Genomic DNA, 13,669 nt, shown 5'->3' with positions numbered 1-13,669 from the left:
TGGGGGCGGGGGTGAAATAGGTGAAGGGGATTAAAGAGTACACTTATCATGATAAGCACTGAGTAATAGATACAACTACTGAACCACTATATTGTACACCTGAAACTAATATATGTTAACTATACTGGAATTAAAAGTAAAATCTTAATTTAAAAAATTTTTTCTAGGGGCACATATATATCTGTGTGTGTTTGTATATATATAAATATATATATAGAAACAGGTCTGGAGGGGCACCTGGGTGGCTCAGTTAGTTAAGCGGCTGCCCTTGCCTCAGGTCATGATCTTGGGGTCCTGAGATCAAATCCTTCATTGGGCTCCCTACTCAGCAGGGAGCCTGCTTCTCCCTCTCTCTGCCGCTCACCATGCTTGAGTGCTCTCTCTCTTTCTGTCAAATAAATAAATAAAATCTTAAAAAAAGAAAAAAGAGGGGTGCCTGGGTGGCTCAGTGGGTTGAGCCTCTGCTTCTCTGGCTTGGGTCATGATCTCAGGGTCCTGGGATCGCGCCCCGCATCAGGCTCTCTGCCTGGCGGGGAACCTGCTTCCCGCCCTCCTCTCCGCCTGCCTCTCTGCCTACCTGTGAGGCCTCTCTCTGTCATATAAATAAATAAAATATTTTTTAAAAAGAAAAAGAGCTGGAGGGGCACCTGGGTGGCTCAGTGAGTTAAAGCCTTTGCCTTCAGCTCAGGTCATGATCCCAGGGTCCTGGGATCAAGCCCCAGATCGGGCTCTCTCCTCCACAGGGAGCCTGCTTCCTCCTCTCTCTCTCTCTCTCTGCCTGCCTCTCTGCCTACTTATGATCTCTGTCAAATAAATAAATAAAATCTTTAAAAAAAAAAAAGAAAGAAAGAAAGAAAGAAACAGATCTGGAAAGGCAATGCGCAGGCTGTTAAGACAGTTAACTTCGGAAAATACAGCTTCACTTTTACCTAATCAAGTGGTTTCCAATCCTGCCAGTTTGAAGGAATCACCCAGATAAGCTTTTAGGGGATCCCTATGCTCAGGTCTCACCCTCTAAGATTCTGACTTAAGTATACAAAAAGTTCTGTATACTTACCGTTTGGGTAATTTTGAAAACTACTAAGTCCCTAGAAAAAATTATTTCTAGGTAAGATGACCAACTTATTTTATAGCAGACTAATAAATCCTAAGTAAAGATACCCTCAAAAAAAGAAAAGGAGGGGCACCTGGGTGGCTCAGTGGGTTAAGCCGCTGCCTTCAGCTCAGGTCATGATCTCGGGGTCCTGGGATTGAGCCCCGCATCAGGCTCCCTGCTCATCAGGGAGGCTGCTTCCTGGCCCCCACCAGCCTGCTGCTCTACCTGTGCGCTCGCTCGCTCTCTCTCTCTCTTCCCCCGTCAAAAAAAAGAAAATCTTAAAAAAAAAAGAAAGAAAGAAAAGAAAAAGAAGAAGAAAGAAAGAAAAGGAAGCACAAGCTGATAAAATCAAAGTCTGAATTTTGAAATCAACCACTTCAAACTTCCCTGTCACCAGCATGGCTTAAATGAGAGGTATGCCATCCTCTCCAAACCTGACCAAATCACAACCTGGGAGTTGAGTTAACAGTCACAGGTGATGGCAGCAATGCAGAGAGCAGATGGTCACAGAAACTCTGCCAGGCTAGGTTTACTCCTACCAATCACCTTTCAATCCCAGGTAGGGAAACTGACCAGAGTTTAACCTGAAGTTAGAACTTAAGAACTACACTTTTACCTACTATTTCAGTCAGCCACAGTTACTGACCAACACAGCATCACTGGTAACAGAAAGTGAAGCTTTAGTTCTCTCGCAAATGTTCTTACTTGTGGAGTTGATAATAAGATTTCAAATAAGTAGAAAATTCAGAGGAATAGGGGGTCCAAGCTAACTTCAGCATGAGAACAAATGAGGGCTTATGAAAACAAGGCAGGTACAGAAAACATGGATTTTCCAAACCTCATTACCGAAGACTGTTTCAGATGATACTGCATTTGACCCTAATACTTTCAATACAAGCACCTAATAGTTACATAGATTTAGGTAAAGCCAGATTCTACATTTGAACAAGAAAGTTCTATTTTTATTTCTTCACTTATTACCACACAGGCAAGGAAAGTTTCATCACATTTACAGAACTGCTCTCTGATGGACAGGGAACTGCTCATTTCTAAAACAGATTACAAAATGACCACATATGTATCACGATTTCAGCTGCTCAAACAAACTCCATCATCTTGTCTTCCAGTCGCCTAAAAGTATGAAGTTATATAACTGAAGTTAGAGTCTGGCTTTATCTCCAGACCCAGGCAACAGGCAGCTAAAGACTGAAGGTACAGTCAGGCCTGTGACCCAGAGATAAAATTCGGAGTACGGTTTTTGGTATATCTCATAGACAACTTGTCAGGACACACATATGAATAACATGGGGGGTAGAATCTGTCCTCTTTTCTCTGAAAGCAGACAGCAATAAAGATGATCTGCTTCAGATTTTGGAAAAAGTCAAGGTCCTGGCAGAAACATATTCTCCACTATAAGTTTTAAATTTCCAGGTGGTGGTTCTCAGTCCTGGCTGCACAGAAGACTCACTTGCGAGACTTTTAAAACCGGATGCCAGGGCCCAAGGACCCAATCTAGACCTAAAAAATCAGAAAGAGGGGCGCTTGGGTGGTTCAGTTGTTGAGTGTCTGCTTTTGGCTCAGGTTGTGATCCCAGGGTCCTGGGAGCAGGGAAGCCTGCTTCTCCTTCTCCCATTCCCCCTGCTTCTGTTCCCTCTCTTGCTGTGCCTCTCTCTGTCATATAAATAAATAAAATATTTTTTAAAAAATCAGAAAGAATCCCTAGGGAAGAGTTCCACACATCCCTATTAAATAAATAAATAAATAAAATAAAAAAGAGCCTCAAGAAATTCTGATGCACAAGCCAGAGCTGAGAACTACAGAGGACGACTATCAAGACACATTCTAAAAGGGACAAGACCGTTGGTTAAATGACTCATCCAGAACTCAGGATCACAGAGTCAACAAGAGACTTGAAACCTTAATCCGTGTCTCAGTTCTTCCATATCTCCCTAACAGAAAGGTCTCTACCAAATAACACATCTCAGTCTTTCCCTCCATTGCCAAATTAAAGGCCAAAATCTTTCCACAGTTAAATAACTTGGCATCATCAACATTTCTAGCTCTAGTTCTAACAGGTGGCACAACCTAGAGGTCAGAAAACCAGCCAGGAAGTTTCTGCTGCTGATTCATGCTGTAATCACAAGCAAGTTGCTTACCCATCACTCGGAGTAGTTGACAAGCACCCCTGGAGGGGCAACATATGGCCTTACTATAGAAACAACTGACAACGAATTAAATCCAGCTGAAATTAGTAATTCTTAATGAAAGAAAGAGAGAAGTGGTATAAAAAATGACACGTGCCAGGGCACCTGGGCGGCTCAGTGGGTTAAACCTCTGCCTTCGGCTCAGGTCATGGTCTCAGGGTCCTCGGATTGAGCCCCGAATCGGGAATCTCTGCTCAGCAGGGAGCCTGCTTCCCCCTCTCTCTCTGCCTGCTTGTGATCTCTGTCAAATAAATAAATAAAACCTTAAAAAAAAAAAATGACACATGCCAACAAACTGAGGGTTGCTGGGGGTGGGAGGGGAGAGAAGGGACAGGGTGTTGAGTGATGAACATTGGGGAGGATGTGTGTTATGGTGAGTGCTGTGAATTGTGTAAGACTGATGATTCACAGACCTGTAACCCTGAAGCAAATAATACATTATATGTTAATAAAATTAAAAAATTTAAAAAATATATAATAAACCATATCTTATGTTAAAAAAGAATGGCAAGTGCCAAGTTACCTGCATACAAAGGGCAATTTATAAATACTGCCTAGAACTTTTTTTTTTTAAGATTTTATTTATTTATCTGACAGAGACAGAGCATAAGCAGGGGGAGCAGCAAAGGGCGAGGGAAAACCTGGCTCCCTGCTCAGGACCCTGAGATTATGACCTGAGCCATAGGCAGACACTTAACACAACTGAGCTACCCGGGTGCCCCTGCCTCAGACCTCCTAAGAATTCACTTGAGAGACACCTGCGTGGGTCAGTAGGTGAAACATCTGACTCCTGATTTCAGCTCAGGTCATGATCTCAGGGGTGTGATCGAGCCCCATGTAGAGCTCCACACTGGGCACAGAGCCTGCTAAAGATTCTCTCTCTCAGGGTGCCTGTTCCCTCTCTCGCTTTGTCTGCCAAATAAAGAAATTCTTTTTAAAAAGAAGGAAAGAAGGAAGTATGAATGGATTAAAAAAAAAAAAGAAGAAGAAGAAAAGAAAAGAAAGAAAGAAAAAGAAAAAACCCTCGGGCGCCTGGGTGGCTCAGTTGGTTAAGCAACTGCCTTCAGCTCAGGTCATGATCCCAGAGTCCTGGGATCAAGTCTCACATTAGGCTCCCAGATCCATGGAGAGTCTGCTTCTCCCTCTGACCTTTTCTCTCTCCCTCTCTCTCTCATGCTCTCTCTCACTCTCTCTCTCTCAAATAAATAAATAAAATCTTAAAAAAAAAACTCTCTCCCTCTGCTCTCCCCCCAGCCCTCCCCATCTCTCCCTCTCTTAAAAAAAAACAAAAAACACTTGAACAAATCACTCTCACCCCCCTCTAAAGCCTCAGTTTTCTTGTCCATGATCTGAGGCTTGTCCTCTACCCCACCTCCTCATAATGTCATGAAGATTAAGGGAAAACTTCTGTAAAATGCCTACCACAATGGTTAGCACAAAGTTACCATTATTATTTGGAAGACTACTATTATTAATATATCTAAATCATTCTTGTCAAAAGCACCCCCTAGACTTCCAACAAAGCCATATAAACCAAGGACTTCAGCCAAAAGGCCCGGAAATTCTTATGACTTCTCTAAGTGGTTTTTATTAAAGGCTTAAGTCACCTCAATTTTCAAAGCCATCAAAAATCTCCAGGTCCATTTACAGCCCCGAAGCATTCTTCAAGGCAGATTACCACTAGTAATCTGGCTCCTGGTACCGGAATAAGAGGAAGTGTGTCAGGATAGTGCTTCGTATCACCAACCTCAAAATAACTGCTTCATAATACCTGACCTTCCCTTAACCTCCATGGTAGTATATCCCCCACCCAGGGGAATGGGGCAAGAGCCTGGTTCTGGGCCAGGGTCCACTGTTTGTCCATAAACTGTGTAACCTCTCCTGCCTCTTTTTACTTTCTTTGCTCCTTCTAAATGACTTTCCCCAAACCCTAAACCACCTTTCTCCTCTGGGCCATATTCCTAGGCTATTCACTGTTAAGTGTTCTTAGAATTGTATCTTAGAACTATTGGAACAAAGCTGTAGGAATATACCTAAGAAAAGGAGTGTTATGTGAATGTTTGAAGCAATTAGCCAAAGCAAAGAAACTGTGGTATGCCACTCTGGCAGAAAAGATCAAGTAAATCCCAGGAGCCAAATTTACCTATTTCCGGCGTGCATGAACTTAAGCCAACTGCAGGAACAAAGACTCAAGTGTATTAAACATGTAACTAGGAAGCAAATGACCATTTCTGTCATGCAGTTTAGAAAATAGAACAGACAGGGGTTTTTTCACCTGAAGTAGGGAAAGGAGAGAGGAAATGGGAATTAAATATTTAAAATCTGAACAATCCTTATTCTTGTTACTTTGACAAAAGAAGGCAAGTTATGTATTTTCACCTTACTTCCCCTTTCTTTCTTCAACTCAGTACTCTGAAACTCAAGAGGTCCTTTCAACAGTTTCCAGCAGAATCGAGTACATGAAGTGTTGGGTCAACTTCTGAAATACTACAGAAACCTCTTATGGAATTATGCTGAATTTGGGCCTACCGTTTTGTTAGAGCAACTCCCTAGAATCACTGTGTTAAGAGGTCCTAAATGATGTCTGCTGCCATGGTCTTAGCTATAATGTTCTTAATGGAGCTTATGCTATTCTTCAATTCAACCTTAAAAGTTAGCTAATATCCAGCGTTTCCTAAGCCATTTTTAATATCTACTTATTCTGCCTTTGATCTGTTCCTAAATGCATGCAGTGGATTATGGCTGATCAACTACAAACCTATCCTACCTATTTGCTAAAGGTACACAGCAGTAGCCAGGAAAGTAGGCACTGGCAATGGCAAACATGCACAAGTTTTCTAACATACTAAACAAAACCTAATGCTACCAGAGGGCACACTATATTTTATAAAACTTAGCAAAAAATCCTTTACAGGAGTTTTTACTTCCTTCCTCAGAAGCTTTAAATTAAGAAGGTGAACAAGTGTTTTAAGAGCATTCTACAGTATTTGTCATAAAAAAAATCACTTTAGTCAGAATGAATCCAACAATAAGTATTCTATCAAGTTTATCTGAAACATTAACCCTGACAAGTATTTTCTGGTCAAACTATAACAGAAGTGTCTATCAACCTCTTGGGTAATCAGTTAGTTCTAATCAACATATACAAAGTCAGGGACAAAGTAAAATGCTTTAAAATACTTCAATTTTCTTGTTTGGATTGTCACAAACTTTCACTACTGCCTCACTTGAGAATAAACTCAAGGCATTTACTGCAAGCCCAGAAAAATTAGTTGACAATCTAGATAGCTAGAAAATCACCATCTTTATCTTTACATCTGGGAATAGAGTGCAAAAGCAGTTATTTATCAACCACACTGAGAAATACTCAGACCACACAAAACCAGCAGTTTTGGCCAAGAGGGCCGGCTACCCTCTATCTCTAGAGGGATCTGTGATAAAGCTACACAAGTACAAAACCCCCAAATTAATCTACATAATACTGCCTGAAAGTCCACACTAATCCCTGCTTAGATATTTAAAGCATTCTCTTACGATAAGACAACTGGACTCCACCTGGAATTCCACAATTAGTTTCTAGAAGCACTCAGCGTACCACGTAAAAAAGTTTGCTATATCCAACAGATCAATTCTGAACTCAAGTCAGCCTTACAGGTGTTTTTCCTCTTTGCATTTAAGCCTTATAGTTTTTAAATCTTAAAAAGTTTTAAACTGGACCTCCACATTTGGAGACTTCAAATCTTCACCTGTCTGCCACATATCTCCACTTCCACTGAAAACATCTTCCTACTCCTGCTGATATAATCACAGCACAAAATAGCAGAGATTTGTACACAGGCTTTGAAGTAAGATGGAGAACATTCGATTCCAGACTGCGAACACCTAAACTCCTGGCCTCTTGGCTTTTTCCTTCTTTAGAAATGAACAATTCCGGGGTGCCTGGGTGACTCAGTGTGTTAAGCCTCTGCCTTCAGCTCAGGTCATGATCAAGCCCCCCATCAGGCTCTCTGCTCAGCAGGGAGCCTGCTTTCCCCTCTCTGCCTGCCTCTCTACTTGTGATCTCTCTCTCTCAAATAAATAAAATTAAATTAAGAAAAAAAGAACAATTCCACCATACTGGACAGGTTAATAACTGTAGTATAAATAACAGAGGCATAAACCTACGCCACTCGCTGGCACATGGTAAGCCCTCAATAAATGGTAGCTATCATCACCATGATGGTCATAATACTGAGAAACATAACTACAAAAATGACAAAATCTTCCCTGTAAAAGGCCTCTAACCTACATAGCGAAATAGGCATGATGTGTATTTGGTGGATAATAGGTGTCAGGTATTCTTCTAAGCTCTTAGTTCATTTGCTCCCTAAGTTAATTTATTTAATTCTAATCATCTCCACATTTACAGAAAAGGAAACTTGGAAGCTCAAGGTCTGGCAGATCTAAAAAGACTGAAACAGAGCCCATGCTCTTAACCACTACTCCACAGGGAACAAAGCCATCTGAGGACGAATACTGTTCAACAGAGAGATGGATCTGAAACCAGGTTATTAAATATGAAATTTGAGTTTGAAAAGTCCTTGGGCCCCACCCTCCACTGTTTAAACTTGAATGCCATCCAATGCTAATTCAACATTAAAGGGTAGAACAAGTTGGTGGTTTAGGAGCTTGGACTGGTGAGTCAGACAACCAGGTCTTAAGGCCCGCCGTGAGGCACATACTGGCTGAGTGACCTTACCTTTTCTGAACCTCAGTTTCCTCATCCGCAAAATGGGGATAAGAGTAGCACCTACTTCACCCATCTGTTTCGTGTGTTAATGCAAGGTTAATGCAAGGATTCACGTAAACGACGCTGTACAGTGCCCATTAAGTTTTAATTTTCAAATAATTGGAGCCACGGAAAAGGGGAGAAAGGTAGGAAACGATAATAGAAAGTGGGCTGTCCCTGGGTGACCCAGCAGACACCAGAGCGAGGATCCTCCCCAGCCGCAGGGGCAGTCGCCCCCCTCCCTCCCACCGCCCTTACCGCTCTTGGGTTTAGACTCGCCGGCCGGCCCCGCCGAGGCGGAGCGGGGCGGCTGTTGCCCTTTGCTGCTGCCCGAAGAGGCGGAGGAGCTGCTGGAGCCGCTGTTCTTGTCCATGTCGGAAGCGGTGGCGGCGGCGTTGGGGGAGCTCTGCGGCATCAACGGGGGCCTCGGCGGCGGCGGCGGTCGGAGCGGAGCGGGCGCGGCGGGGACCCAGGCTCATGGCGTTCGGGGCCGGCGGGGGTCGGCGGCGGCAGCGGTTCTCGGCCTTCATGGCGACATTTTTTCCCTGTTTCCTTCCTCGGCTTCTCAAACTGTAAAGAGAAGCGGCGGGCGGGGCTGTCGAGCCCAGCGGCGGCGGTGGTAACAGAGAAGGAGGAGGAGGCCGGGGCTCGGAGGTCCGGGCCGGGCCTGGCGGGGCGGAGGCTGCGGGGGAAGGGGAGGCGAGGGAGGGTGCGCGAGCCCCGCCGGCCGGCCGGACACGCTCTCCCGCCGCGGGGCAGGGGAGAGGGCTGGCTGTCTTGGTGTCGGGGACGTGTGTCTCCGACACAGCGACCGACACTCGCCTCTAGGCCGAGGCCGAGGTGCTCCGGGAATGGCGACGAGTCGCCAAACAGCATCTCGAAGAACCCGGATGGACTATATATATAGTGGCGATGTGGGAGTGACGCCCTCTGGGAAACGTAGTTTTCTATCTACATCCGGACCCAGTTATTCTGGGGCCGGGTTCCCCCCGCCCCGCCTTTGAAAGAATGATGGGACTTGTAGTTCAGGTTTTATAACGAGTATGCTAATGTGCATAATAATAAAATATGCACCAGTCATAATAATATAACATGCACCAGTACTAATAACGAATCCAAACATTGGAATGCCTGTGGAATTTTTTTATTTGGTTCATTTATAGTTCTTATTCTAGTATCAATATCAAGGTATTTATGGCTCTTATTTTATCTCCCAATAAGAATAAGGGTAAAAATAATGACAAAACCCTACATTTAATTTAACTTTACAGCACTTCTTCATACAGCACTTGATTTCATTGTTAATAAGTCATTTATTAATATAAGCCATTGTCAGTGCACCTGGGTGGCTCAGTGGGTTTAGCAACTGACTCTTGGTTTCCCCGCACATCATGATTTCAGGGTTGTGAGATGGAGCCCCACCTCAGTCTCCTCCAGGCTTGCAGAGCCTCCTTAAGATTCTGTCTCCTTGTCACTCTGCCCCTCCCCTCCCCCACTTGCACGTGCTTTCTCTCTCTCTCAAGAAAAAATATATATGTCATTGTTAATATTTCATCGTTAATAGGATTATCATTGAATGCTTATCATTAGCAGGCATTGCTGTGTGGGTTATATGGATTACCACACTTAACCCTCACATTAACTCAAATTTAAAGACAAGGAAACTGGTTCCAAAAGCTTAAATCAGTTACCCACCATCACATAGTGAATATGAGGTGATCTCAACAACCTATGAGATAAGCAGTTCTTCATTTTACAAATACGGACATTGAAACTTAGGAAATCTCACCACAGCCATCTGTACTTTAGAAAATTATTAATGATTCCTTTCAACCATAGCAGTTTGAGATTTGTAGGATCACATACACACATTGTTAAAGAGAGGAACAAGTAATTTTTCAGACTAACCACAGCTCGTTAGAAACCTATTATATGCCAGGCACTGCGCTGAGCACAAGGAAACCCCAAAATATATTCAGATTGAGGCCTTTAATAAACTCATTGTTTCCTAAGTGAATTAAGCAAATAAGAAACTACAGTGGTTAGGCAGTGCTCACCAAAGAGAGAGGCCATGTTCCATTTAAGCCAAAATATCACGAAACCAATGGCTACAGAAGAGTCTAGCATCTCCTAAGCTCTCCTTCAGCTGCAAATGAACTCAAAACTCAAGGCCCAGCTAAGGGAGTTGAATATAACAACAGACAAGGAAACTTAAGTTGGTGATCAGAAAGCTACTATAATTTTTGTTCCCATTCCTCAATTGAAATCTTTCCAGAAAATCCAAGTCCAGATATTTCATAAACTGGAGAAAAAGTTCAGTGGGAAGTGCGATGTCTTTATCGCCCAGAGTTGCCTGAGCCAACTCAAAAAAGCTGTGGAAAAAAAAAAAGCAAGTGTTCAACTCTGACAGCTGTGCATGATACAATCCTGGAGGGCTGGGGCGCCTGGGTGACTCAGTGTGTTGGGGCCTCTGCCTTCAGCTTGGGTCATGATCCCAGGGTCCTGGGATCCAGCCCTGCATCAGGCTCTCTGCTCAGCGGGGATCCTGCTTCCCCCTCTCTCTCTGCCTGCCTCTCTGCCTACTTGTGATCTCTGTCAAATAAATTTAAAAATCTTTTTTGATAAATAAATGAACAAACAAACAATCCTGGAGGGCTTAGTCTTCCCAAGTAAAACTATGGGCAAGAGAATCCATGTGAAACTGGATGGCAGCCAACTCACAAAAGTTCATTTGGATAAAACATAGCGGAACAATGTGGAACACAAGGGTAAAACTTTTCCTGCTGTCTGTAACAAGCTCACTAGCAAGGATGTTAATTTTGAATTCCCAGAGTTTCACTTGTAAACAAAAACATATCATTCACCCAAAAGAAAGGAAAGGAGAGAGGGAGGGAGAGAGTAGGGAAGAAAACTACAAGGGAAGATGGTAACAGGAGCTATAATAAAATTAACACAAAATGCTGACTATAGCAAAAGCTCCAAGGAGAGGTATACAAACAGCTGGGGGTGAGAGGGTAGAGGAGGGCTTCCCAGAGAGGTGTCGCTTGAACTGAGCATAGAAGAAGGATGAGTGGAATTTCAGCAGTCCTATATGAAAAAATAAATAGACAAAATCCTAGAATTCCCCTAATTGAGTCCTTTTCAGCTCCGTATCCATCATTGCATGCAATACAAAACATTAATAAGTAATGTATGTAAAGTCAGTTTCTTGAAATTAACAGTTTTAACTGGAATAAGGAAAATTAGATACTAATTTCACATTTTTAAATTTCCTTAAAATGGCCTTCATCATTCCTTGCCCTGCTTCACCTCTTGTAGGTTTTTCCTCCGCAAGTCATATTGAAATGAGAACAAATACATAATGTTGGTTTGGAACCTAACTTTGATGTCTAGAAGGAACAGCCCCAAAGCCTGAGGTCCATTCTTATGTATGACTAGATATGGAAGACATACTAAGTTTCCTTGATGAATTTTTTTTTATAATTTTTTTTTAAATTTATTTATTTGACAGAGAGAAATCACAAGTAGACAGAGAGGCAGCCAGAGAGAGAGAGAGGGAAGCAGGCTCCCTGCTGAGCAGAGAGCCCGATGTGGGACTCGATCCCAGGACCCTGAGATCATGACCTGAGCCAAAGGCAGCGGCTTAACCCACTGAGCCACCCAGGCGCCCCTTGATGAATTTTTTTTAAAAGATTTTATTTATCTATTTGACAGAGAGAAATCACAAGTAGATGGAGAGGCAGGCAGAGAGAAAGAGAGGGAAGCAGGCTCCCTGCCGAGCAGAGAGCCCGATGCGGGACTCGATCCCAGGACCCTGAGATCATGACCCAAGCCAAAGGCAGCAGCTTAACCCACTGAGCCACCCAGGCACCCCTCCTTGATGAATTTTTATTTCCCTTAACAATGATGTGAGAACTCTAATTACGTGAATGAATCATTCCTTCTTTCTATCACTTTTAAAAATAAAAGAGAGGGAAAGAAGAAAAACCCATGTAGCTCTTCCAAAAAGAAAGCAGTAGGTGTCCATCTGTCAGACTACACATTAAACCAGGAAGAGATTTTTCATTTTTAAAATAGTTTCTTAGGGTCCTTGGCGCTTTCTCCTTGTGAAATATTTACAGGCAACATATATTTAAAAGGAGAATCAAAGCAGAAACATATAGAAATCCAAGCAAAACTTACCACCTCCATCCTCTTTTGCGCAAGATGGTCTACATTACCCTTTCCATTAAAAAAAAAAAAAAAACCATGAAAATCTGGGGTTGAAGTAAATATACATGCTATGCCAGTTGGCACTAGAAGTGTAGCTTTGTGACAGCAGAAGAGGGAGGGTGAGTGGTGATTGGGTCTGACTCACTAAATAGACACTAGAGCTTTCCTTTCCATTTATAAACTTCTTAGGTACATAAAATATAAAGACCAAAGAACAGCCTTTTGTACATTTATTTTTTTTAAGATTTTATTTATTTATTTGTTAGAGAGAGAGATCACAAGTAGGCAAGAGGCAGGCAGAGAGAGAGGAAGGGAAGCAGGCCCCCTGCTGAGCAGAGAGCCCAATGCGGGACTGGATCCCAAGACCCTGAGATCATGACCTGAGCCGAAGGCAGCGGCTCAACCCACTGAGCCACCCAGGCACCCTGAACATTTATTTTTCAGAGTCATCTAGCACATGTTTCTCAAGAATGGTCTGCAAATTCCTTGCATCAGGATCACCACATTAAGTCTGTGGATCTCCTGGGTGGCTCAGTGGGTTGAGCATTCCACTCCTGGTTTTGGCTCAGGTCATGATCTCATGGTCCTGAGATTCACCCCTGTATGGGACTCTGCCCTGGGTGTGGAGCCTGCTTTGGATTCTTTCTCTCCCTCTCCCTGTGCCTATCCCCCAAGATATAAATCTTGGGGGGGGGGGGAGGAAGAAAAGAAAGAATGAATGAATGAATCACCACAGAAGTTTGTTCAATGAAGATTCCCAATGCCCATCTCTAATGTATGGATTCAAAAATCTCTTGATATTTGGCCCAGAAACCTGCTTTTTTTCTTTTCTTTTCGAGAGAAGAGAGAGAGACAAAATCCCAAGCAGACTCTATGTCCAGCATGGAGCCCTATGGGGGCTTGATCCTCCGACCCTAATATCATGACTTGAGCGAAATCAAAAGTCAAAGATTTAATCCACTGAGCCAACCTGGCGGCCACCGAATCTGCATTTTAAAGCTCAAACCAGTGATTCTTAGGCCCATCAAAGTTTAAGAGAATCGACCTTGTTATTTCTGCCTTGTAACCACACCATATACTTCAGTTTCCTACTTCTGCACCAGAAAGCAAGAGTTACAGGATATCTTGCGAGTTAGCTTTCATACGGCTGGTTGAAAATATTCAGGGATATGGCCGCTGGGAAGTGATTGTGGCCTTATCATAAGGACCCTTCATTCTGGCGGATTCTAGATTCAAAGCGGGAAGAGGGAGAAGAAGGGATTTCCAGTACTCAAAAACTAAGCAGCCTCCAGATCCCAGAGGTCACACACACAGCTCCTTAAGAAAGGGTTTCAGGACGCGTTCGGCTAATAATGTCTCCTACCGGCCGCCGTTGGCCCTCTAGTGATG

General features: G+C 43.2%; 1 protein-coding gene and 1 pseudogene across 3 annotated transcripts in view; one reads left to right on the top strand and one right to left on the bottom strand.

Annotated features, from left to right (window-relative positions):
• The window catches only part of RNF10 (ring finger protein 10), a 41,162-nt gene extending 32,678 nt beyond the window's left edge, over positions 1–8,484 (bottom strand). For all 3 annotated transcript variants that reach the window (XR_006604798.1, XM_004753371.2, XM_004753372.2), the window contains exon 1: positions 8,327–8,484. Coding sequence is in view for 2 of the 3 variants with exons in the window: in XM_004753371.2 (XP_004753428.1) it covers positions 8,327–8,483 (157 nt within the window). In the remaining variant the exon portion in view is untranslated. The remainder of the gene's footprint in view (positions 1–8,326) is intronic.
• Positions 8,485–10,172: 1,688 nt separating this feature from the next.
• LOC101671113 lies at positions 10,173–10,913 on the top strand (annotated as a pseudogene).
• The last annotated feature ends 2,756 nt before the right edge of the window (positions 10,914–13,669 follow it).

This window comes from Mustela putorius, unplaced genomic scaffold (assembly GCF_011764305.1).
Source record: "Mustela putorius furo isolate JIRA1106 unplaced genomic scaffold, ASM1176430v1.1 tig00537248_pilon_pilon_pilon, whole genome shotgun sequence".
Taxonomy (NCBI): Eukaryota; Metazoa; Chordata; class Mammalia; order Carnivora; family Mustelidae; genus Mustela; species Mustela putorius.
The sequence above is the reverse complement of the archived record's forward strand: the minus strand, read 5'-3'. Positions and strand labels throughout refer to the sequence as shown.